This window comes from Panthera uncia (assembly GCF_023721935.1).
Source record: "Panthera uncia isolate 11264 chromosome A1 unlocalized genomic scaffold, Puncia_PCG_1.0 HiC_scaffold_16, whole genome shotgun sequence".
Taxonomy (NCBI): Eukaryota; Metazoa; Chordata; class Mammalia; order Carnivora; family Felidae; genus Panthera; species Panthera uncia.
In genome coordinates, this window is record NW_026057576.1 from 1,859,077 (window position 1) to 1,885,883 (window position 26,807).

The 26,807-nt window shown below is 53.1% G+C and overlaps 1 protein-coding gene across 1 annotated transcript in view; it reads right to left on the minus strand.

Annotated features, from left to right (window-relative positions):
* Positions 1-26,807, minus strand: part of LATS2 (large tumor suppressor kinase 2) — a 74,832-nt gene that overhangs the window by 6,521 nt on the left and 41,504 nt on the right. The window contains 4 exon segments of the mRNA XM_049647334.1: positions 503-1,085; positions 2,382-3,524; positions 3,526-3,806; positions 4,862-4,994. Coding sequence (XP_049503291.1) covers positions 503-1,085; positions 2,382-3,524; positions 3,526-3,806; positions 4,862-4,994 — 2,140 coding nt within the window.

The following is a 26,807-nucleotide window of genomic DNA, read 5'->3' on the forward strand; positions in this document are numbered from 1 at the left end:
AAAAAAAAATAGGGTTAAAAAAAAGTAACAGAAGCCGAGCCATCGCATTAAGACCACTATTTCCAGAAACTGAGCCATAAATAAGATAATGGCCGGCAGACCTACAGCAGATGGAGTTACACCCAACCTGCCTAGTCTATACCTTCACCTGGACTTACTGACGCCTATAGACACATTCACGTTCGCTATTAGGACTCTTTGCGAGGTGGTGAGACTTTTAAGGCTCATTTTATAAGGGCAGAGTGATGGTTCCTAACCACGTTCCCATGACACCCCGTAGACTATTGTCCTAAAAATGCTACAGTAAAACTTAAATCCGTTAACTTCAAAAAACTTCTTTTACACGTACCATGCTACTGCTTTAGGGAGAAAAGGAGGTCACGCTAACTCATATTAAACAGATAATTTCAAAATGACCAGGAGCCACCAGGATGCGAAACAGCTGCCTGAGTCTGGTCCTATCTAGACGTAGAAGGTGGGTGCGGCGTATCTAGGACAATACCTTTCTGGTAGTATTTGGAATTGTGAGTCCACCTGAACCCAGTGCAGAGGCCAAAATCCGTCAGTTTGATGTGACCATCGAGATCTATCAAAATGTTGTCTGGCTTGATGTCTCGGTGGATGAAGCCCATCTTGTGGACGCTCTCAATGGCCAGGGTCAACTCTGCGATGTAGAACCGGGCCAGGTGCTCGGGGAAGACCTCCATCCGGATCAGCAGGCTCATCATGTCCCCCCCCGGGATGTAGTCCATCACGAAGTACAGGCTGTCCTTGTCTTGGAAGGAATAGTAGAGCTTGACCACCCACTCGTTGTCTGCCTCAGCCAGGATGTCCCTCTCGGCCTTGACGTGGGCCACCTGATTCCGGTTCAGGACGTCCTTCTTCCTGAGGGTCTTCATGGCGTAGAGGGCGTGCGTGTCCACCTTACAAGCAAGGCACACTTCTCCAAAGGCACCGATCCCCAGGGTTTTGATTTTCACAAACATGGACTTATCCATTTTGGCCCTCTTCAGCCTGTTGTAGTTAGATTCCTTCTGGTAGAGGATCTTCCTCATCTGTGCCTGTTCAGCTTCACAGAGTCCAGCCTGTGGAGAAGGGGAACAAGGAAGTCACGTCAGAGGAGCCCACGGGAGGAAACAGCCAGGGCGGGAGACAGCTGAGAACCGCGAGGGTCCTGACTCGATTTACAGAACCAAGAACACATATGGGTCCAGTATACTACAAGCAAGACAACAACTGGGTTTGCTCTTCATCTACTTATGTAGACACAAATCTGGACTCTAAAGGGAGGACAAAACCGGCGACTTTAGGCTCTCAGGAAACCTCTAGAAACAAACACCGTTGGCAAAGCAGACCACAGCATTCCCCGGACTCTCAGCGCAATCTAATATTTTAACAGCTCAGGGAAAATGGGAACAAAGAAAAGTCAATGAAAATGGGGCAGCAGAAAGTAAGAGCACAGATCTGATTTTTAGAATTTGAAATCGCTGGCTTTGTGTGATTTAAATTTACTGTAAGATTTTAATTTAAATCATTTCATTAATTACCTTCTCTAGCAGTTTAGTGTCAACTAAGGTATATTTAAAATACTATTTGCTGAGGGGCGCCTGGGTGGCGCAGTCGGTTAAGCATCCGACTTCAGCCAGGTCACGATCTCGCGGTCTGTGAGTTCGAGCCCTGCGTCAGGCTCTGGGCTGATGGCTCGGAGCCTGGAGCCTGTTTCCGATTCTGTGTCTCCCTCTCTCTCTGCCCCTCCCCCGTTCATGCTCTGTCTCTCTCTGTCCCAAAAATAAAAAAAAAAAAAAAAAAAAAAAACGTTGAAAAAAAAAAAAAATACTATTTGCTGGGGCGCCTGGGTGGCTCAGCCGGTTGAGTGTGACTTTTGATTTCCGCTCAGGTCATAATCCCAAAGTTGTGGGATTGAGCCCCGCTTTAGGCTGCAGCACGGAGCACGGGGCCTGCTTAGGATTCTCTCTCTCCCCCTCTGCCCCTCCCCTGCTTGCATGTGCACACACACTCTCCCACTCTCTCTCTCAAAAAATAAAATAAAATGAGTAAAAGGAAGTAAAACAAATAAGTAAAATAAAATAGCAAAATGAAATGAAAGAAAATGAAATAAAAATATCGCCGTGGTCACGTGCCCACCGGCTGGGTCAGGCCAGTGCTCACGGCCCCCCGACAGAGCCGGGGGGACCCGTGACGGAGCCTGCACCATCGGTCGTCCCTCCAAGCTGTTGGCCCCATAACCACACCATCGCCCCGGGACGCGAACCGTTTGTAATAACGGGGCAAAGCAGAAGCATAACAGAGGTTCCGCTGTGAGCGCCACCGCCAATTTGGAGAAGAGCCGGGCCGGCGGCGGGAACCCGAGGAGAGCTTACTTTCGCCATTTCCTGCTCCAGCTGCAGCCTCCGGTTGACCTTCTGCTGGTAGGTTTTTATGACATTCTCCACGTGCTGCTCCATGAAGAACTTGAACGCATACGGTGAGTAGCTCTTGATGCGCGACTCCCTCTTCTCCTCGTCCCTGCTGGCTTTCCGAACGGGGACAGGCGAGGTCTGGATCTGCTTTTTATCCTTCCCCGGCCTCTCCCCTTTGGCGCCTTTGTGGCTCTTGTCGCTCCGGTCGGCGGGCTCGGCGGCCGGGCCCCCCCGCAGGCTCTGCTCCACGCCGGCGCACAGGCCGTCCACGTCGTACTGCTCGGACTTGCTGTGCAGCAGCAGGTGCTTGGGGTAGGGCGGGGGCGGGCACCTCAGGTCCGGGCCGCCGTACTCCACGTCCAGCGGGTACGCACCGGCGCCCCCCAGCGGCAGGGAGTGCTCGTCCTTCGAGTCCAGACCCTCCACCCCGGGCGCGGGCGCGGGCGCGGGCACCCAGGCCGGGTGCGAGGGCCCCACGGCCGTCTGGGGCTCGGGCCGCATCACCCTCACGCTCTTGACCGGGTGCAGGATGTGGGCGGCCGTCACGGCCGTGATGGTGTTGGGGGAGGGCACGGAGGGCTCCGTCTTGCCGGGCACGCCCGCCCGCATGGGCACGGCCACGGGCGGCTGGTGGCTGTTGAAGGAGTTGGTCCTGCTGGGGACCGGGCCTTCGGGCAGGAAGGCCACGTGCTGGCGGGGGGGTGCCTCCAGGCCCGGCTTCTGCAGAGAGTCGCGGCGGGACAGGGTGGAGGCCTGCCACTGCTGGACGGGGGCGCCGCTCAGGTCGTACAGGTCCACGTTGAGACTGTTCCTGGAGGGCGCCATCAGACTCTGGGGGGGGCTGTCGCTGGCGAACACCTGGCCCCGGGAGCCCATCACGTGCACCTGGTGGGCCTGCTTGTGGTGCGGGTGGGGCAGGTACAGACCGGCCGCCGCTCCCGCGGCCGGAAACGCGTGGCCGGCGCCCGGCTGCACCTGCACCGTGGGGCCCTTGGCGGCCGGGCTCGCGTACGCTCCCGCCTCCTTGTTTTGGAAGGAGGGGCTGCGCTGGAGGCCGTAGCCCAGCGGCTCCCCCGGCACCAGCAGGTGCGGCCTGTAGGGGGGGGCCTTGCAGCGGGAGGGCCTGGCCCGCCGGCGCGGCCACCGGGAAGCTCATCCCCGCGGACTCCAGGTTGGCCGCGTAGCCTTTGGGCTGGTGCTGATGGCCGCCGGGCACGCTGCGCGCGCTTCCGGAGAAAAGAAAGTCCACGTACTGCCGGGGCACCTCCTCCAGCGGACCGCTGCCCTCGTAGGCTGCCCCGCTCATCTGATGGTAGGGCGGGAAGGGGTCGCCTGTTCCTTCGAAGCTCGGCCTCCGCGGCCCGGGGGCCGGCGCGATGCCCTTCCCTGCAGCGGAAAGAACGCGGACACGGCGTTAGAGGGGAACGGCTCTCGCGGGCCGGCTCCCGGCGCTAGCCGCGTCCTTGGGGGCGGACACCGCTGCGCAGGCTCTTCCGCCGCTCGAGGCCGCCCGACGCAGGCTGAACTCTGCTCTGGCAAACCCGGGCTGCCTTGTGGGTCAGAGCCCACAACCTGTTTTCCTGGGCTAAGAACATGTGTCAAAGGCACACGTAGGAGAGAATCGTTACAGATGTGGGTCTGCAGTTTCCCTTTGGGGCTCTGCGGCAACACAGACCCTGGGACTCCAAGAATCTGGAAATGGACTGCCAGCAGGCAGCAGTTTAATACGAGCCTCCTATCAACGAGAAAACAAAAGTTTAACAACGAAGACACAACTTCTCACTCGACAGACGAAGTGGGAAAGCTCCTTTGGCTGAATGTCGTGAGTCCCTTATCACACTCAGGACCTCAGCTACCAAAAATTCTCCCATCTGTTCATCCTCTAAGAGGAACATTCACTGACAGCCAGTGAGGTAGAGCATTTGGTGCTGGTGCCTCTGGCCCTTCCCGGGGGACACTAAGGGGGCTGTCCCAGCGCCACTGACCGTGGCATCCAGCCCAGGGAGGCGCCTGCCAGCCTGCTCTGAGGCTCCGGTGTGAGAAAAGGCGTGTTTTAAAAATCCGTGAAATAAACCTTCCTTTTAATAAACAGACTCCCTCACAGGCCCAAGAGAAAGTAAAAAGCCCACTTTAGATCTCACTCTGCGCGTTGCCTAACTTTAATATCCACTGAGTTTTCCAACCTCTGTAACACAAAACCTGTCCGCAGCCACCGGCCGCAGGAAGTACCCCAGATTACTTCACACGGGGAGAGGGAGCACCCAGGGAAGTCCCAGGATCTGCCCCCGCTGCCTCCCCTTCTAGGCCCTGAGTGCAGAGCAGGGCAATGTGCCAAGAGACAATCTGTTGACCAGGGCCACACTGAACCTCCCTTCCTGCAAACGGATTTGTGCTTTTCGATGGCAAATCTCCCTCCCCCAGGGCTGCGGGTCTGAGCTCACCTGGGGAGGTCTGCTTAATGACTCGCACAATCTGCTCATTCCTGGGGTCCAGGTAGCCCATCTTGCTGATGTACTCCAGGGCGGCTTCGATGCTCCGGCTGCCAGTCTGCTTGAGAGCCCTGCCGGCCATCTCCTGGGCGGGGGGGGGGGGGGGGGGGGGAGCACACAGATGCTTCACTGGGAGGTACAAACGCATGACATCTTCCCACAAAGCCCCTCGGGGACTTCCGATGCTGCAATGTTCACCTCTCTGTGCCTGCTGGGGGCCTGCACCGTGAAATGTCTGCATGAGATGCCCTCAGGTGCCCACGACAAATGCTTAACGCACACTGAACCACGGGCTATAGAGAGTATGTGACGGACAAACAGGTGTTCTGACGGTGGACCAGAAAGAAGCTAAGTTCTGCTTCTCCTTAGGAAACTTCCGGTTGGACTGATAAGTTCTGCTCTGTGGGTAAACCTATGACTAGAACAGTTTAACGTGAAAACTAGTTGAAGTCAGGGACCCTGGCTGCAGCTCCAGCCCACCCGCAGGCTAACTGGGAGAGGGAGTGACCCGCCCCCAGGGGAGGGGAGGGTTGCCAGAGTCATTTATGAAGAGCTGGCTGAAGGCCTACTGTTCGCAGTGCCCGGTGCTCGCTCTGGTAGTTGGGAACTTGCGGCTGGGCCCCTGGTCTAGTGGGAGAGAGAGACAGACCCCGAAAGAGCCCTTGGAGCAGTGCCCAGCACAGGACACGGCCTCCGAAAACTGCCTGCGAGATGAACAGGAGACAAGCTGGACCCGCCATGGGAGACACAGCAGATAAGGGTTGGGGAATAGGAAAGAGGGTCAGAGGAGACAGATTCTTCCGGCTCAGAGCGAGGGCACCAGGGACTGACTGTTCATGGAACAGACGGCAATACAGCTGGCTCCCCAAGGTCGGCCCGAAATTGGGCAGATGGAAGGCACAGCAGAGGAAAGGTATTCTTGGCAGGTGGAACCGTCAAAGCAGCAGAGGCCTGGGGCGGGGGGGGGGGGGGTGCGTGGCGAACAGGCTGAGGGGCCAGCAGGGACATGAGAGAGAGGGAGCCACAGGCTGGGCCCGACTGTCCCCGGGTTTTGGCCCTCTTGGAAGGCAGGGACACGGAGCCACGAGATCGGTTTGGGGCAGAACTGGAGGCCTAAGACAGGCCAGAGTGCACGGGAGACAGGAGGGAACACACACCTGTGAGTCGGCTCAGCAGAGCTGTGGGCAAACAGGATGGACGGGACAGAAGAGAGAACACCTCGGAGGCCAGCCTCCTGGAGACGAGGGCGGAACACACAGAGGGGGTCTCAGGGGCGGGAGAGCATGGCCAAGGGGACCCCGTGGCTCAGACAGGAGAGAAAAGGGCTGAGGGTGCAGGAAGACCCCAGGACAGTGAGAAAGCAGCTTGGGGCTGTTGTGGGCAGAGAGCGGCTGTTGTGGCCAAGGGCCACTCTGGGGAAACAGCACTTGTCCCCGACACCGAGAATGCACCAGTCTCCCTGCCCTCCGAACCAAGCATTGTCCAGGCTGACCCAGATCTGTGCTCCTGCCGGCCCTGGGAACGAGGCATCACACACCCGTGACCTTTACCGGCCCCATCTGTCTGTCTGAATGTCTGCCTCCTCCTCCTCTAGGACCGGGAGAACCCGCTGGGGCCTGGATTCCACGTCACTCGTGGCTGTAGCCACCCACCCAACGCATCAGCCGGGACAACTTGAGTGCTTGCATAACAGCAAAATCAAGTTTCCCGTTCCTGGCCATATTCCCAGCGCGTGGCAGGACAAAACACGTTGGCTGTAACCTGTGCCTACGTTCTTGGTGATGCCAAGAGACTCGGCAAGACAGTGGGGGGAGGGAGGGGCCGAGACGGGGGGCCCAGCGAGGCCGTGCCGGAGAGCAGGACGGGCAGTGGGACGTGTGGGTGCGTGTGAGGGGGCCGCGTCCGGGGCCGAGGGGCCCGAAGAGACATGGCGAGGCGGACGGGGCCACGGCAGTAAGGACAGAGCTCCCGGTTTAGAAGCAGAGCTCGGACCGACAGGGTGAGTGCCTGACGCGCGGCGGGGCTGCGGAGAGAGAGGTGCGGGGTGAGCACGGCGATGCCCCACCCGCAGACAGGAGGCAACGCTGCCCCCCCACCCCCTCACAGCTATGTTATGCGATGAGGTCATGGCTGCAGAGAGCTCTCGGCGGCTTGGAGAGAGACACGGTATAGGGCCGCATCTTCTCAGGATGACCCTGGAGCTCTTGGCACCCATTTAGAAACTGGGGGAGCCGACCCGAACCGCAGCCCTTCGGTCAGCACCGACCGCGCCACCTGCCGGGTCAGAAGCGCGGGCGCCGGCTCCCGCGCCCTTCGGGGGGACCCCAGACACGCGCACCACCTCGGTGCCTGCCCGTCGACCGAGTCCAAATGAACACCTTCTCCACCTCTGCCCGTTGCCCGGGCACTCGCGACTCCCACGTTTATATGTTTACCGAGCTCTGAATCCAGGAACTGAACCGAGCAAGATCAATGGGAGACCACAAACGACGACTGTGGTCACAGCAGTGCTTCAACTCGTAAAGCCCAAGCGACACCGATGAGACAACGTGCTTGTCAAGAACCACCAACTAATCCCGCTCGGCTGGCTGTGTCCCGTCCTCGACGTCTGCTCCCCGTGCTCACCTAGTAGGTCAGTGGTGCCTCGACACCAACTCTCGGAGACGCCACCGTGCGTGCAGGCACCGCTAGGTCCCACAGCTGCGGGAGATCCAGGGTCATTTCCGAACCCACCGGGACACGCGCGCCGTCTCTCCTCCAGCCTCAGCGTCAGCCTCGGACTGCGAACAGACCCCAGCAGACGCCAGCCAGAGAGCACTAAACGCAGCCACCGGCACCGCCTGCTGCCCGCGCGGTCGCTCTGTGTGACCTCTGGCCCTCTCTAGGGGACTCCGCTTGTCAGACATCAGGCCGGCAGCTTGGAACGTCGCCACGGGCAGTGGCCCTGGGGCTGCGCGGGGACAGGTGCAGGGAGAGGGGAGGGACGGGCTGCCTGGTGGGAGAAGGCCTGGGCCTCTGCCCTGCAGGTCGGATGCCCCTCCTGGCACAGGTCAGCGGGTAGAGTGGAGCCAAGGGGCCATTACATACCGCATTTCTTTTTCTGTTTCCTTTTTTGGCTTCAGGAGCAGAATCCAGAGACTCATCACTTACACACAACACCCAATGCTCTTCCCCACAAGCGCCCTCCTTAATGCCCATCACCCGTCTGGACCCCCCCCATAACCCTGTTTTTTCTCTCGAGCTAAGAGTCTCTTATGGTTTGCTTCCCTCTCTGCTTTTATTTTGTTTTTCCTTCTCTTCCCTTATTTTCATCTGTTGTATTTCTTAAATTCCACACGGGTGAAATCATACGGTATTTTTCTTTCTCTGCCTGACTTATTTCGCTTAGCATAATACACGCTAGCTCCATATACGTTGCCGCAAATGGCAAGATTTTATTTTTTTGATGGCTCAGTAGTACTCCCGTGTATATATAAACCACATTTGCTTTATCCATTCATCAGTTGATGGGCACTTGGGCTCTTTCCCTAATTTGGCTATTGTTGGAAGTGCTGCTATAAACCTTGGGGTGCATGCAACCTCTTCAAGTCTAGATTTTTGTATCCTTTGGATATATACCTAGTCGTCAATTGCTGGGTCATAGGGCAGTTCTCTCTTTAACTTTCTGAGGAGCCTCCACACTGTCTTCCAGGGTGGCTGCACCAGTTTGCATTCCACCAACAGCAGACCAAAGTGCCCCCAAGAATGCCCAAATCCTGCCCCAGTGCTCGGGCACTTCTCCGGGACGGTACGCGCTCAAACATCAGCATATTGTGCGCCAGGTGCCTGCACCTCCAAGCATCCTGCACGGGCTGGCGCACACGGGCCCTCCTTGGCCCTTCCTCCCGCAGCACACACGCATGTCTCAGGGGCCTCTGAACTGTCTCTTCCTCTTACCCGTCCCCACGCCACCCCTGAGCCCCACCCCACGTGCTCCTCCGTCCCTCGTGCTCCTATTACCGATCCGCCCCGGGACAGATATAAAAGTATAAAGCGCAAGGTTTTACGTTTGTTCTTCTTCCCATAATTCTAAAGGGGAAGGGAACGCGTTCTTTTCAGCAAGTCTCGACGGACACTTCCGATCTCTTCCACTCCACTTCACCTCGGGCTGCCCCTCAAAAGTAACTACGTTCTGTGGGTGCGGAGATGAGACCGAGGTTGGGCGGCCCTGCCCTGAAGCGAGCACGTGGCCCCAGTTTAACGGGAAGGACAGTCAGGCATCCGGTCCTGTGTCTGACACTAGGAAGAGACGGCTAAGTGATGGAACGGCCGAGTGGGACTGTGACGTGACATCAGTCGAGGAGGAGGGAGCCGCCAGCTGGGAGACAGACGGGAGAGGCCGTGGGTTCCCCGGGCGGGAGGCCTCCCGCTGTGTGGGAAGACAGGGAAAGCGCCAACGAGGGCTACCCCCAAACGCAGGCTGGGAATGTGATAATCAACCTGTCTCCCTAGTTTTATTCTGTGACCCAATTTGCATACCTGGGCCCTTCTTCAGGAGCCTCTGCTACGGAAGTTCACAAAATCTTAAAGCTGCCCCACTGTGTGTCTCTGAACCGCTGACCACTCACTGATTATTAACACTCGCAGACGGAGCGGTACGTCCGTCGACAAGACTTTGATGCCTTTATGTCACCCATCACCACGCACCAAGAAGATCTTACGTACAACTGAATTCTCCGAAAACACTCTAGAAGGCTTCAGTTAGGGCTGAACGTCTCACACGAAAGGCACGCTCCGCCAGCAGGGACGAAGTTTTCCCTTCGAGACAGCCGCGCGTGCTGGGATGGGAGCCGTCGTACGAGGCGCGCTAGCTGCGGCACAAGACGCCTCCAGGGTCCCCACGAGCTTCACGGCGACTGCTCCGTGCCCCCTGCTGCAGACCCAACCTGTGCGCACTCGACCTGCCCCTTCCAGGCCTCCCCCCGACCTCCGCGTCCCGCACCCAGTCTAGAAGCTCTGTCTGTCTGCTTTACCCACACCAGGGTGGTGGACGCTCGGTGCTCTGAAGGCGAGAGCATTCCACCTTAGGGGTCTCTCCCAAGGGGTTTCTCCTCTTACGTTTTACCAGCAAACTGCTGAGAACTGAAAACGGCTTCTAGCCACAACAAATTCTGGAAAGGGGGAATCTCCCACATCTTGTCTGATGTGCCACGGGCTGCGGTGAGGCAGTTTAACAAGTGGCCAAGTGGGTGAGGGTGGGGCACGTGGCCACACCGCTCTCCCACTGCCCCGGCAGGACCTGGGGCGGCTCCACGCTGGGACCGTCCCACGGCGTCCGCTGGGATCGGCCAGGGCCTCCACTGCAGCTGCGTCACCACCTGACATCCCGCCACCTGGTCCAGGTCCTGCCCCTCCCTCTGAGCCTCCTCCCCAGCAGCCTTGCCCAGGGACCGGCTCCCTGGCAACCAGCTTTGCCGTCCCTCGGCCCCAGACGCATGGGCTCTCGGTCCGGGGAAGGGGCTGTGGTCTGGTCAGGTATGTGCCCCACGTGCCTTTGCTCTCCTGACCTGGTCACCCTCAAAGGGGTGCATTTTCTCCACCACTCACACTCACAGGTCCTCTGGGGAAGAGCTGTTGCAAACCTAGTCATGCTCCTGCAATTTCTGACTCATAACTCATAGGAAGACGAAAGTTGGGTTCACACACTCTATATAGCTCGGTTATTTTATGGGCATCGACACAAGACTGAGAGTAATTGAAATTCAGTGAAAAGTTATCATGTATGAAGGAAGGAATTTCCTACGGAGATCTTTCCCCCACCTCCTTCCTGGTAAGGAAGCATTTTCGCAACATTAGCAAAGCCATATCCCCAACATTTTAACATTCCAGCTATGAATTTTGGCTGAAAAACTAGAAATGTAGAACTCGGGCCTTGCTGGGTCTATGTGGGCCTGTGTCTCAGTCCCTCCCATACCCACTATCAATTTAAGTTCAAAGTTAAAACGGAGGGAGAGAGGGTCTGGCCGTCGCTCACTGAAGGCCCCATCTCTGGCCACCCGAGCACTGCTGTCCCGGGACTCCAACACCCGCTCTCTCCCCAAGTCCAACGGGCACTTGCTCAGCTTGCCGAGGAAGAAGACAGCACAGCCAGCCTTGAAACTGGGCGGTACTCCTCTTCTCCATCTTAAAAAGGAATGGGATCCAGAAGACTCGATTTCCTGAGAGAACAGCGGGAGGAAGATCCAGAAATGCTAGCAGGGGAGGTAGCCTTGGAAGAAGCCTGCCCGCAGGGGAGGGAAGGTGCCTGGGTGAGCAGGGAAGCGACAGCCGCTCCTGGGAGCGCCAGGAGGCAGCCCGGGAGGCCCACACACTGCAGCAGGGCCTGCTGTTGCCTTTCACTCCCCGAACCAGATGCTTCCAAGAGTTCTTCTGGAAACAAAGCGGAACACAGTGTTTCAGCGCATCCGGCCGCCAGTCTGTCAAGCCTTAATCAGAAACACAGGCCTGGGGCGGGATGGATGTGAGTCACCAGCCAGCCCCGCGGACCGGCCTCCCACCTCCCACCATTCTTTGCACGGTATGTACTTCCCAGAGAAGGAAGCACGCTCTCCGCGGGCTTAGGAGAGCTTCTGTGCGTGTGCGCTCCAACGACGGCTGGAAAGTCAGGCGCGGAACAAACGGGAGCAACCTTTAGATTAGAAAGGTGATGTGTGTACAAGAAAAGAAAATCAACTCCTACCGCACATCCGTGTGACTCACAGAAACATCAGCCCCTGGTGGTGGCCTCTTAAAGGTCTGCTGGACGAAGCCACGGCACCTACACCTTAGTTACACAGCAAGTGCCTCCGGGGAGGGTAACTGCTCAGCACGTTAGAGGGAAAAGAAACTCGGAGGTAGGGAACGAAGAATAAATTTAGCCTAAAACTAAACAAACATGAAAAAGCTGCAACCCAGCCAATGATGAAAGAAGCATGAATACAATAGCATTTGATAACTAGAGCTAGCACCAAAATAAAACAAGTCATTATAAAGATAAATGGGCCAGTGAGATAGAAACCATAATTCTCCTTTGAGGTGAATGTTTGTTAATAAGTATCAAAAGTTAGGGGCGCCTGGGCGGTTTAGCCGGTTAAGCGGCCAACTTCGGCTCAGGTCGTGATCTCCAGGTTGGTGGGTTCAGGCCCCGCGTCGGGCTCTGTGCTGACAGCTCGGAGCCTGGAGCCTGCTTCGGATTCTGTGTCTCCCTCTCTTTCTGCCCCTCCCCTGCTCATGCTCTCTCTTAAAAATGAACATTAAAAAAAAAAATGAGAAAAAAAAGTTTTGACTTAATTTTGTTTTATGTTGAAGCGTTTTTGTTAAAGACAGGTCACAGTAAGAATATTTATTTATGCCTAAGCCATGTTCCATTAAAGTAAAAGTGCCGGTATTATGTAGCTACATCATTGTGGGCAGATGACCGAATTCTTCAGATCCCAGTTGAGTCCAGTGAAAGAGCAAGATTTCACAAGGGAATCCCTCGGTTTTGAGGGATATTTGCTAAAATGCTAAAGATGTTTAATTTTGCCACTTTGGAGATAGGTGGAGAGAGGTATCACACACTCCATGGAAACGTCACATAGCAAAACTCCCTTTGGTTTTCAAACACACACGCACACACGGCGACTGTGTCCAGAAGTAAGCACCGACAACCACCTGTCGCCTGGACACGCGGGCTGCAGCTCCCGGAGGAAGGCGAGTCCCTCGCCCTCCCCTCCGGTCGCGGCCGGCCTGGGATTTGCTCCAGTGAATGAACCACCACCGATAACCGTGCCAGTCCCGAGCCTCGCCTGGCCTTTAAGAGGCCGGGCTGCTTCCGTCTTGACTCTGTGGCTCCCTGTGGAGCTGGAGAGAGCCCCGTCCAGCCTCAGTGGCTCCAGCTGTCCTGCCGCAGCCCTGGCGTGTGGGTGGCGCCGTTTCGGATGCTCCAGCCTGAGCTGAGCCCCCAGCGGAATGAGCTACACTGAACCCCGGGAGAAGCCCCGCGGAGCAGAGGAACTGTCCAGCAGAGGCCAGCCAAGCCAGACGGTCGTCATAAGCAACACATTATTACTTTTCGGGATGGTTTGTTACACGACACTAAAAAACTGGGTCCGAGGCTACTTCTTCTGCAGCGTGTAATCTGAGAAAGTATGTTCACCTATTCGCCTTAAACTTTGAGCGGTTTGGTCTGCTAAACTTTTAAACAGTTTAACTTTGCAGAAATATAAGATTATTACTATTAACGGGGACCTAACAAAATGCCAAGAAACAAAACTTCATCAGAAGAGGAGATGATCTCAATACTGATTGCTTAGTGAAGTTTGAGAACTTCCGTAAACATCTTTATTTTAGTATATCCCCTTAGGTCGGTCTAGTTTTCTGTAATGGCCCCAATAATAAAATACTTGTTTTGCATTTGGTTATCGTAACTGGGCTGCATACTCAGCAGTAAGTACTGCCTTTTTACATAGTCTTGTAACTTTGTAGGCCCTCAAATAAATATTTGGTTGGGTTACTATTTGACCACAAAATTATTATTATACCTTTAAATGTTTCTGTTCTCTCAAGCGTACTAAATTCCTGGGTGTGACTTATGATAATTTAGGTCCAATCCCTTTTTGAGAAAAAATATACAATTTTTTTTGGTAACGGAAGTAACAGGAAAACAGATGTAACACACGAAGTGTGTTCGGGAGGGGAGCCCGCGTGGCTCAGTCTGTTGAGTGTCCGACCCTTGATTCTGGCTCAGGTCACCCACAGTCGCAGGGCCGAGCCCCTCGCGGGGCTCTGCCCTGACAGCTCGGACTCCGCTTGGGGTTCTCACTCCCTCTCTTCCCCTCAGCCGCTTGTGCTCGTGCTCTCTCTCAATAGATAAATAAACATTAAAGAGAATTAAAGTGCTTCAGGAAAGAATGGGCCAATGAATTTTTTTTTTTTTTAAGTAATCTCTAACCCAGGAAGAGCTCAAACCCACGACCCCGAGATCAAGAATTGCCTGCTCTGCCGACTGAGTCAGCCAGGGGCCCCCGGGCGACTGTGTCAGTGTCTGCTGTGGGAGAGCTTCCTGGGTCCCGACCATACGTGGGCATAGGCATGAACTTGTGTGTGCACACAGCCCGCCGCCCGGGCTGAGGAAATGAGCACTGCACTGGGCTTCCCAGCCCCAGCCCCTGACCTGCGGGCACCCCTGAGCTCTGGCAGGAAGCGCCACGGAACAATCCAGCAGCATCCTGATCCAAGGAGTAAGAGCCAAGGCCCAAGAGAGCTCGCCCAAGGGCCTCATGTGGCAGAACTGGCTCCGGCCCCTTCCAGAGCACAGACCCCAGTGTTTCTCGTGCCTGGGGAAGCAAGACGTCTTTGGCCGACGGCCCAGGAACGGTGCGGTGGAAGCAATGAAGCCGGGAGCCCCACACAAGGCAGAACTGTAGGGACAGCTCCGGGCACCATTAGCCAGAGGGTCTGAGGTCACAGGCAGGTAGGTCCACGTTTTCCCAACACAAAAGAAGACCTAACTGGAGCCGCACACGTTCAAACGACGAGCTGAAGGCTGCCAGGCGGAGGGTGGGGCTGGGTGCAGGTGGCCTTGGGAAGACGGATCAAGCAACTGTGCGGGAGACAGGACAAGGTGATGCGCAGAGACAGGGCGGAGCGCTGGGCAGCCGGCCTTCCCGACTCCCGAGGCCGCACAGGGCTCAGGCTGGCCTGGGCCGCACCGACCGCAGGCTCTCCCGTGCCTTTCTCTTCCTTTCGAGGTAGGCTCAGACGTCAGGACGAAGGTGCAGTGGGAAGGGCTTGCCGTGCGTGCAGTTCGCCCACAGACCTAACTCTGAACCCCCACCACGGTCTGACAGGGACGGAGGTAAGATACCAAAGGCAAGTTACGACAAAAGGCCACCTGTCACGCATGTTCTGCGGCCTAGAGGAGCCTTGCTCAGTGGTAAAGAGAAGGATGAAGGAAGGTAAGTTGGAGATTTTTTAAAAAAATAATTTCTTAGATGTTTATTTATTTTTAAGGGAGACGGAACGTGAGCAGGGGAGGGGCAGAGAGAGAGGGAGAGGGAGACACAGGACCCGAGAAGCAGGCTCCGGGCTCTGAGCTGTGAGCACAGAGCCCGATGTGGGACGCGGACCCACGAGCTGTAAGATTATGACCTGAGCGCAAGTCGGACGCTTAACCGACTGAGCCACCCAGGCGCCCCGGTAATTTGGAGTTTTGATTCACACTCTTGGTGGGAACTCTACCTTGAGAGGAAAAGGTCTCCAAAAAGGAAAAGACTCAATCTCTACCTCAACCCGTGAAGCTTTAGGAAGAAACATCAGAGCAAGAATGATGACAGACCAGTGAGTGAGGCATGGAAACCTGTCATCAGTGAGCAAAAGAAAACTGTTGCCCGAGATGTGCACATTTCTGCTGAAGACGGCACTACCCATCCCTGGTCTCTAACGCCCACTGTATACACACTTGAAGAGGATAAGTGGGTGGCCGGTTCGATTCTATGAAGGACCGTCTGCCACCAAAGTTTCCGTGCTGTGACGAAGGACCAGCCTGTGCCAGCACTGGACATCAAGCCGGCCGACAGATGAGCCGGAGTCACCGAAGCTGAAGCACAAACAGCTTAAACGTGATTCTGCAAGAACAGATTTCTTCTCCTGGGCTCCAAGCCAGTCCTGGCTCTTGAAATTAAGTCCACGGAATACGTGGGAAGCCTGGCTTCTCTTCACTTGCGGACAAATGCTGCCCGTGAACTTCTCCCCTGGTCTGTCTCTGCACGACCCACCTACCTGAAGGCAGCACATGGGTCTACTTCGCTGGCACATGCCTCTGTCACAGAACCTGCAGCCTGTTTCCTCTGCTTTTGAGTCAGTAGCTGTTTTTGCTTTTGTGTGTTCCGGGCCCTCAATGCCTCTGTCTCATGTTGTTGGGGACGGTCGGCCCACAAGCATCAAGGGCAGGGGTGTCTCATGCCGTGTACCCACAGCTCTCCTCCCCGTGGTTACTATTTTTTTTTTAATATTACCAAGTAAATGGGAAGGTCTAGAAAGCTAAGGTTCATTTAAGAAAGAAGACAGTAATCTGCTACTTTTACAAAGTACCCTTGAAGGATACAGTGTAAGATATTAAATACACTATAGTTTACTAAAATGTATAAATATATATGAAACATGGTAGTGGAAACTAAAACTCCCTACTTTTTATGTATTTTTCACAAAAAGTTACAGTATAACTTTGAAATGGATACATATCGGAGAGTTAACTTTTAATTCACATCTTCAAGGGCTCAGAAGCTCTGTAACAATTTTCATTTTCCAACAATGTTTTAAAATCCACTCATTTTGTTTCAAATCTGGCTGTGACTACCAGTTATAATTTTTCTGGATTCTATGCTGCTGACAGTGAAATCCCAGGACATGCATTGCCAAATAGCGTTACAAATTTTATGTTAACAAAATACATATCTGTTCGGCGAGAATGTGGAGAAAAGGGAACCCTTGTGCACTGTTGGTGGGAGTGCAAACTGGTGCAGCCACTGAGGAAAACAGCACGGAGGTTCCTCAACACATTAAAAATAGGAATACCATATGGCCTGGGATTCCACTTCAGGGCATTTATCCAAAGGAAATACAAACACTAGTTCGAGAAGATATTTCCATCCCCATGTTTGTTGCAGCATTATTTACAACATAAGTATCCACTGATGGATGGATGGATAAAGAAAATGTTGTGTGCACATCTACGTACACACACACACACACACACACACACACACACACACAGAATCTTATTCGGCCATAAAAAAAATAAGCCAGAGAGTGACAAATACTATATGACCTCACATATATGTAGAATCTTTAAATACCCAAAACCTAAAAAGGGGCCTTCCTTTAAAATTGCAAAAGGACTCAAGAACACACAGCTCTGGTTCCAGTATTCTCAACGCCAGTAACTGTCCCCATCACCCCTCAGCGCCTTCAATCCTGCCTGCCTAATCGTCTCACAGAACTTCGTAACTGGAACTAAGTTGTGGGGCGCCTGGGTGGCTCGGTCCATAGAGGGTCCGACTCTTGATGTCGGCCCAGGTCATGACCCCAAGGTCATAGGGCTGAGCCCCACACTGGGCTCCATGCTGAGCGTGGAGCCTGCTTAAGATCCTCTCCCTCTTTCTCTCCTCCCTCTGGCCCTCTCCCCTCCTCGCTCTCTCTCTCTCGAAAATAAAAATAAAACAAAACTTTGTAATTGGAGAAAAATTATCCTTATTAGTGAGGATATATAATTAACTACATAGTGAAGGAAACAACCTGAGATGTTAACACTGCATCTTATCTCTGTGTGGTAGGGATCAGGTGTGAATTTTACATCCTTCATACTTTTCCTACACTTTGCAAATCTGTAATGACTTTGCATTGTTTTTGTATTTAGAAAATAAAGTCTCAATAAAAATGCATCAACCCCAGGGGCGCCTGGGCGGCTCAGTCGGTTAAGCGTCCGACTTCGTCTCAGGTCACGATCTCGCGGTTTGTGGGTTCGAGCCCCGCGTCGGGCTCTGGGCCGACAGCTCGGAGCCTGGAGCCTCCTTCCGATTCTGTGTCTCCCTCTCTCTCTCTCTCTGCCCCTCCCTGCTCACGGTCTGTCTCTCTCTGTCTCTCAATAATAAATAAACGTTAAAAAATTCTTAAAAAATGCATCAACCCCACCTTCTCATACATATACGCAAACACCCCACCGGTAATGCCTGAACTCAGGTGCTCCTCTCCCCCTGGCCTTTCTCACTCTGGCTGGAATCTCCTCCTCGCAGGGCCCGCCTGCACGCTCCTGCCCTCTTTGGCCTCTGTCCCCTCCCCCCGAGCTACGACCCACCACGTGGGCTGTACTCTCAGTGGCGGGCCACTCTGAAATGCACCACGGACATCTGCCCTGTGGTTTAATGTCCTGGGACCCTTGCTCACACGGCTTCCGATGCGGGGGTGTCAGCCCGCCCCCAGCTCCAGCTTCACAACTGCCTACACACTTCTGCGGCCCGGGCTCAAGCCCTTATCCCAGCACGGGCACTCCCCGACGCCCGTCCCCTCACCCTGCAGCCAGCACCCGGGAGAACTGACTTCTGTCTCCTCGTATCAGAATGCCTTGTACACGCCACCGTCGAACTGATGCCCCTGAGTTGCACTTACTGGTTCGTATGCCGTCTGTCCCTACTGGACTGTGGGAACATTGAACGAAAGCCCACTACTGAGTCATTTCGAGAAACGTACCTACTGAGAGCCCACCACATGCCAGGCATCATCGTAGGCCCTGGGGAGACAGAGGTGAACAAAACTGAGGAAGATCACAAAGTGACGACCGAATGTGTAGGTGTTGCGACGGTGACAAGCGCTAAGGGGAAAAAGTCAAATGAGGCTTATGGGGAGAAGGTGATGTCAGGTCAAGGGTAGTGGGGCTGATGGGGAGTGTGTGAGGTCAGGTCAGAGGTAGTGGGTTGCTATTTTATAAAGGATGCTCAGGGTGCCCGGATGGCTCGGTCAGCGAAGCGGCTGACTTCGGCTCAGGTCACGATCTCGCGGTCCGTGGGTCCGAGCCCCGCGTCGGGCTCCGGGCTGACAGCTCGGAGCCTGGAGGCCGTTTCGGATTCTGTGTCTCCCTCTCTCTCTGCCCCTCCCCCGCTCACACTCTGTCTCTATCTCAAAAATAAGTAAAGGATGTTCCCAGACCTCTCTATTATGACAACATGTGGACAGAGATCTGAAGGAAGGGAGGGAGGGAGCCCAAAGGTTTCTGCAGGAAGGGGACACAGTGACTAAAAGGCCTTGAGGCAGGCGAAAGACTGTTGAGGAAAAAGCAGGCTCGGGGTCGCTGGAACAGAGCAGGGGGTCAGGGTGCTGAGACTCAGGCCCCGAGTTACTGGGACGCTGCTCACAGGAAGCAGTGCGTTTACGTGAAACCAGCCGATCCAACTGATTTCACCCCAGCTGCCAGCGGCACCCTGCCGTCCCCTCCCCTCCCCTCCACGTCGTGGTTCCGACGTGCGGGACCTGGTCCCCCAGGCTCATTTCGGCATTTCAGCGCTGAGAAACCACCGGGCAGGATCTCCGCGCACACAGGCCACGATGAGGACCTGGCTTTCACCGAGTGAGATCAGAAGCCACCCGAGAGCACAAGACCTGCTTTCTGCTTTAAAAGGGTCGCTGCGGCCACTGTGCGAACGGACTCTAACGGTACGCAGGGAGAGAGGGGGTCGGCCGACACCCCAGACCCGACTGGCTGTCCACATGCTCTGCCCGGCGGCAGGGGCTCTGCTGGGCCTCCTGCTGGGCTCTCAGGAGGGTCCTCTCAGCTCCCACAGGGCCTCGGTTACAGGCTCCTTTGGCTCCAGACCACAGCCCCTGGAGGGGGGGTGTCCTCCTCAATGTGGGGGCAGCCTTCTGGGTGTTGTTGGAAGAATGACTCGAGACTGAGACAGAAACAGAGCCAGGAACTGTGCACGTGGTCTCCAACCCTCAGAATGACTCCAAAATGTCGGCACTCACGTTTTATGAAAGCCAGGAGACTGAGGCTCGGAATGAGTAATCACGTCTCAAGTTCATGCCATCGGTGGTTCAAAACCCAAGCAGTCAACAAAAAGTCTGATGTCCTTAGTCATCGCAGAAACTGCATTTTTTTTTAAACAAGGGGCTATTTCACACCCCTCAGATTGGCATGTATTTAAAACGTCTGGGAGCTCCAGTGGTGCAACTGGTTAGCGCGTGGTACTTACAAAACGTCTGATGTCACCGGGTATTGGCAAGGACAGAGACCTGCCCTGATAAACCGAGGAAAGAAGTGCGAGTTGGTGTAACCATGTAGGTGAATACTTTGACGATATCCAGGAAAGTTAAAGATGCTCAAATCCTGTGACCCTAACATCCTAACATCCTTCAGAGAAATTTCCATGTTCATAAGGAGACATACAGAAGAATGCTCACTGCACTTCTGTTGGTAAAAGAAAACTGGAATCAATCTGAATGTCCGTCAACAGAGTAATGGATAGATAAGGGGTGATCTAATTACACAGTGCAATACTGAGCAATTAAAATGAATCACAGCCTCTTCTATCAACAAGGAAAAATCTCGAAAACACGCTGAATAAAAAAAGCAAGTTGCAAAATCATATCGTATAGAGTTTTTTTGAATTTGTAGAACACCAGCGTAGATTGGTTATGGTATGCGAGGGAATGAGAAGATGCATTCAGGACAGTACTTGCTCGGGAGGGAGGGGACAGATCAAGGTCGGAGAAGCCAGAGAAGCTTGACTACACATGTAATGCAGGGTTCCTTTAACAGTCTCTGAAACAGTATTGCAATTCCAGACTTCAGCTCTATTACAAAGCTGTAGAAACCAAAACAGTATGGTACTGGTACAAGAATAGACACGTAGAACAGACACACTGTAACAGAATAGGAAACTCAGGAATAAATCCACAACTATTAGATGAATAATATATAATAAAGCGTATCTAATGGGAAAAAGACAGTCTTTTTAGCAAATGGTACTGGGAAAACTGGACAGCAACACACAAAAGAATGAAACAAGGCCACTTTCTTATACCACACCCAAATATAAACTCAAAATGGATGAAAGACCTAAATGTGAGACAGGAAACCATCAAAATCCCAGAAGAGAGCTCAGGCAGTAATGTCTCCGACATCAACCGTAGCAACATTTTTCTAGAGATGTCTCCTGGGGCAAGGGAAACAAAAGCAAAAATAAACTATTGGGACTACATCAAAATAAAAAAGCTTCTGCACAGAGAAGGAAACAATCAGTAAAACTAAAAGGCAGTAGTGTCCAAAATACGGAAAAAAACTTCTGCAACTCCACACCCAACAAACAAATAATCGAATTAAAAAATGGGCAGAAGACACCAAACGCACATTTCTCTGAAAAAGGTATACAGATGGTCCACAGACACATGAAGAGATGCTCGACATCACTTACCACTGGGGAAATGCACATCCAAACCACAGCAACATGTTACCTCACACCTGTGAACAGCTAAAACCCACAACACAAGGAGCAAGTCTTGGAGAGGATACTGAGGAAAAAGGAGCCCCCTGCACTGCTGGTGGGAATGCAAACTGGCGTAGCCACTCTGGGAAACAGCATGGAGGTTCCTCAAAAAATAAAAATAGAACTACCCTACCCCATGACCCAGTAAGTCCACTACTGGGTATTTACCCAAAGAATACAGAAACACTAATTCAAAAGAATACAGGCACCCCAATGTTTACAGCAGCATTATTTATAATAGCCACATTTTGGAAGCAGCCCAAGTGTCCATCGATAGATGAATGGATAAAGAAGAGGTGATCTATCATGGATAGATACACACACACACACACACACACACACACACACACACACATATACAAAGACACACAATGGAATATCGTTCAGCCGTAGAAAAGGATGAAATCTTGCCATTTACAACAATATGGTGCTAAGCGAAACAAGTCAGAGAAAGACAAATACCATGTGATTTCACTCCTGTGTGGAATTTAAGAAACAAAACAAAGCAGCAAAGGGAAACACAGAGAGAGGCAAACCGTGAAACAGACTCTTAACTACAGAGAACAATCTGAGGGTTGCCAGAGGGGAGGAGTGGGGTGGGGTAACGGGGCGCCAGGCGAGGGGACTGGGGAGTGCTCCTGCTGCGATGAGCGCTGCGTGAGGCATGGGACTGGTAAGCACTAGACGACACACCTGCAACTAGGATTACACGTATGTTAACTAACTGGAATTAAGATAAAAACTAAAAAAAAAAAAGGCTCTGAGACAAATGGGGGGAAATGTTCTCTTATTCTCCTTTTACAAATGTTTGAAAGATTACATCATCATCATCAATCATCACCACATATACTGAACAATAAAACCAACACCCAGTTTCTCTTTGTCCCACGGTCTTTCTTCACAGTCCTGCCTCCTTATCCTGTAAGCATTCGGGGCCAAAAACTGAGTCATATTCATGTTTGTATTCCACTGTGCTTAGCAAACAGGGACTGCTCACTGTTTGGTTAAGTACCGAGCGAACGAACACATGTGCAAAAGCACAGCCCTTCATCCCGTGGTTTCCCCCCCACCTTGCAAGTTCTTGGAAGGCAGGAAAAAGCACCATTTCACATCCGAGTCAGTGTCCTTGAGACCTTTTCAAATAACCCATTCTTCCTTTGCACCTGCTCCTATCTTCTCACCTTCTCCTCTCAGGCAACTGTCTGAAATCCCTCTTGCAAATTGGTTCAAATTCAAATTGTCTGTGGACAACTGGCCCAGCAAATAATGTCTAGGAATGAAATAGTTAATTAGAAGTATATCTATCTGGGTGTTGCCTATGGAGTGAAAAATTACAAATGGACTGAGTGTCCCAAAATAAACTAATGTCTATCATTCATATAGTGAACTACAACACCGTTTTTAAAAAAAATAATGTGAGGGAATAAAATTTCATGACATGGGAAAACATTTATACTATACTGCCAAGTAAAAATAAATCAACAGGGGCTCCTGAGTGGCTCAGTCGGTTAAGTGTCTGACTCTTGATTTTGGTTCAGGTCATGATCTCAGGGTTGCTGAGATCAAGCCCTGCGTCCGACTCTGTGCTGACAGCTGGGAGCCTGCTTGGGATCCTCTCTTTCCCTCTCTCTCTGTCCCTTGCCCCCCTCCCCCCCCCCACCTTTTCCATAAAATAAATAAATATTAGAAACAAACAAAAAAATGGTAACAAAGATACATATACGACTTCAGCTCATGCTTGGTGCATTAGCCGCAAGTCTGGTTACTCTTGGTTTACGTTTCGTTTTCGTCGTAGCTCTTACACGACAATCACGGTGAAGAAGGGATCTCAGTAGCTGGTAGAACACAGAACTAAATGCAGAAGAGCTACGGACCCCACAGATGCCCAAGCGCGTGACGTGAGCCCACAGGGCAGGGGAGGGTGAGGTGTGCAGCAGAAAGCAGGTGCTCTGCTGGAGGTCCATATGCAGGGCACCTGTGTCCTCAGGTCCCCACCCTGGGCAGGAGGCACTGAACCAGAAGCACGGGCATTGGAGACCATAGCCAGGGGCAGACAGGAAGCACCAGAAGGAAGCAGAGACTGGGCCACACATGCTGAATCGACGATGGCCCGTCAGCGACCCTCTCCTGTCCTGTGGACAGACCTCCCAGAGCCACTGCCCATCCCCCCTGCACCTCACAGACTTGAGGGGCTCCCCTGGAAAAACCCAAGTGTCCCCGAGACGAGCCTCCAGAAACAGACAGTTGAGGGACTGGCTCTCTGCCTGATCTCCCTACAGTGAAGAGCCCATCAACAGGCCCCACCCCACAGTCCCTCCACTCAGCATCTCAGTGCGTCACTCCCAAATATGAACAGCCCCCGATCACCAGACCCTCGGGAAAGTCTTCCAACAGGAAGTCAACACAAATCAAACAGTACCTGCGACAGGACCCTGTTCTCGTGAGACCTTACGAAATCACAGCTTATCCCACACGCTCACGGTAGCTGCCTCGCGGTGGCAACAGCATGACTCTCCATAAACGTGCGCCAAACACCCCCTGGGGGACCCGTGACCCTTCCTGCTTCCTCTCGCTTCTCCTTTGGCCACTATTCTGAAACGTCTGCTCCCCCTCACTCAGCCTATCAAAGGCCGACACGGACTTGTCGACGCGGCGAATGTGTGTCAACTTCTGCTTGAAAGAATCGCCACATCGTCTCCGCCCCCCCGTGGGTCTCAGACCTTCGCCAAATGCGAAGGCACGCTGACCCTTGGCTGCAAAAGACGTGGCTGGAAGTAATGTTTCTCGTTTCAGGGAGGATCGTGTTCTTAAACTGGTCACTGGACCCACAAGTGGCAGAAAGCGGATTAAAAAAAATCAGAAAATGCACAACTTCTTAGGCACATTAACATTTTCTCTGAGAAAACAGCGGTTTTGAACGGCAGGTGACCCCATGTGATGGTGATGAAACAGTTCTCAGTACACGCTACTGCTGGGAGGCTCTGCCCCGGTCCAGGAATTTCAAGATCTGTTGTGCTTCTGTCTCGACTGGACAATCTGGGGGCAAAATACCACCAGCAGGCTAGGACAGGGCCAAGAGTTCCAAAAATGATAGAACACTAAACTTATTAATTTTTGCCAGAAGCGTCAGCCCTCCCACGAGGAAATTTTCTATTCCTGTTTTCTACCTAACAGTGCTCCGACCCTCAGAGTGAATTCTTAGGAAATGCCATTTATGCCACCGGCCACAGCCCACAACTATAAGCGGTTTGGTAGATTTTTGAAGGAAATGGGCAGCTTGAGAGGATGACGTTGGCAGAGGGCCACGTGCCGTACAGGACCCTTTACCTAAATCATCTCCCGTCAACCCCACAACTACCCTGTGAAATGAGAATTACCCACCACGGTTCCGAGACGGAAAAACCGAGACTAGAACAGATCAGTAATTCACATAGAGTGACAGAGACAACACAGCTCTCTGCCTGATCGTGGATGGGCTGGTGTTCAGAAGCTGGTGTTGTTTCTGTTACAGAACAGCTAGTTGAGGTCCAGGGTTTTGTTCAAGCCAACGACTTCGGGATTTCAGCTGTTAACGTTTCGTTTGTTCAGAACAGTTACTAAACCACCAACCAGCAAGGGGCCCTGCTCTGGGTACTGGGGCTGCAGCAGTGACAGAGCAGACCAAAGTCCCTCTGCTCATGGGACTTCCATTCTGGGGGTGGGGAACGTTCCTACACCTAACGATTCTCGTTGCTTGCTCACTCAGGCCAGTTACGTCAACCAGCTGTAGCACTTAGGTGCAGTGGGGGCTGCTTTTAGGGGTTACTGGTAACTACTCGCTAGAGTTACGGAAGCATGAGGTTGGTCCGGTGGGACCTGGACCGTTGTCCTCACTTGATGCCCAAGTCCTAGGCCCATCCTCAGGGTGCGAGCAACAAGCCTGAGCCAGGACTATCATACCTCGGAAAAGCGAAACCCAGCGTGTGCTAATTCCAAAACGCATGGAAAGAGTCGAATTCTCCGTAGACAAGATCTAAGACAGGCAGGCAAGGTAAAGGTGGCGTTGTTTGAAAAGCTGCACTCGGAAGTCTGTGATACAAAGTCTTGACCTTTTTTCAAGGCCGCAGCAGAGTTCCATTTTAACGGTTCGCCTTTCACATTTATGTTGGAATGCTCTTTCCTCTTACTCTCTGAAACGTCCTTGTCCTTGTCCTCCATGAAGTTTGTGTAGCTCATTTAAAAATGAAATAAGGGAGCGGATTTAAAAGGCTAAACGCTTTAGGGGGAGCAAACGGATAAGAAGAGAGTTATTCTAAAAAACCAGAACAGGACAATACGAAGTCTGTGATGCCGGTGAGCATCCCTGGACGCTCCCTGGACAGGGACGGGGACACGGATGGGCCGTGTGTGGCGCTCGCGAGCCCAGCGGCCTTCCTTCTCACTCGTGCTCTCAGATGGGAGCAAACCGCAGAGGACAATTAGCAATTCAAGCGGCTATCCTCTCAGGTCAAATGATCTATCTGAAACAAGTTCCAGGACTGAGACACAGCAGCCAAAGAAAGCAGTCACGCAGTCCGCTTCGACAAACCAAAAAAGCCCGTTTGCACTGCCGTATGGTTTGGCTTAGCTCGAGACACGAGTATGAATACAGCGTAACCTTTGCTAAGGAACGGCCACGAAGGAAGTATTTTCGGATGAAAGGCATATGTTTGATGTGTATTACAAAATTCCACGCCGGGAGGGTTTCACGGTAGCTCTTTCAGGGCGCTGTGGAGGCAGCACCCTCGCCAGCGATGCCCGCCTTGGTCGCGGTCACGGCGTCAGAAAGGCACACGCCAGCAGCTCGTCCTCTCATGTGCGTCCTGCTGGCCTCGCTGAACTGGGACGGTCCGTTTCTGGAGCCAGCTCTGCCGCTATCCAAGCTGAGCAACACAAACAAACGTCACGGGGCCAGGGAAGGGATGAAAACGATCCTCTAAAAAATGTGTGTGGAGTGGTTTAACTTTAGAGACTCAACCACATGAACACTCCTTTCTCAGAAATTCACAAACAACACGTAACAGTCTTTACCCAGCTGGGCAATCTGAGCTCTTCTAAGATCTCGTCCGTTTGGTGACAGTTTAGTTTTTTTTAATTTCTTTTTTCTTTATGTTTTTATTTATTTTTGAGACAGAGAGAGACAGAGCATGAGCAGGGAAGGGGCAGAGAGAGAGGGAGACAGAATCGGAAGCAGGCTCCAGGTTCTGAGCCATCAGCACAGAGCCCGACGCGGGGCTCGAACTCACAGACTGTGAGATCATGACCTGGGCCGAAGTCGGACGCTCTACTGACAGAGCCACCCAGGCGCCCCGGTGACAGTTTAGTTTTGAAAAAGGTACTGAAAATGCATCTGTCGGCTGGCTGGCTGTAAGCCCCAAGAGGGGCCATCAGGTCTAGTATGTTCACTATGGTACCCTTGGGGGCCTAACACAGTGCCTGGCACACAGCAGGCCCTCCCTAATACACGCTGCATCAGTGACATTAGGAATTTATTTTCAGGCTCAAACACCTGGTGTTCTAGCTAAAACTGTCTAACCCTCTTGGTCCAGTAACATCTAGGTTACCGTGAAATGACCTATAGCGAACTTCGGCAAGCGTGGTTTTGGCACTTTCTTTATTCTTTCATGTCGGAGTTCAGACGTCAGATGCTGGTAGAAAAAAGTCCACGTCCGCTGTAGAGATGAAGGGACAGCCAGCTGGAGGACCGACCGCGGGAGGGTGCTTGTGTTTGGTGCGTTTCACTTTGTGCTGGTGGTTGTAACCCTTAGGACCCTGCCCTGGATGAAGGTCTGTGTTTCACACACGGCAAGGACCAGGACTCTGGCAGAGAGCAGACAAGGTAC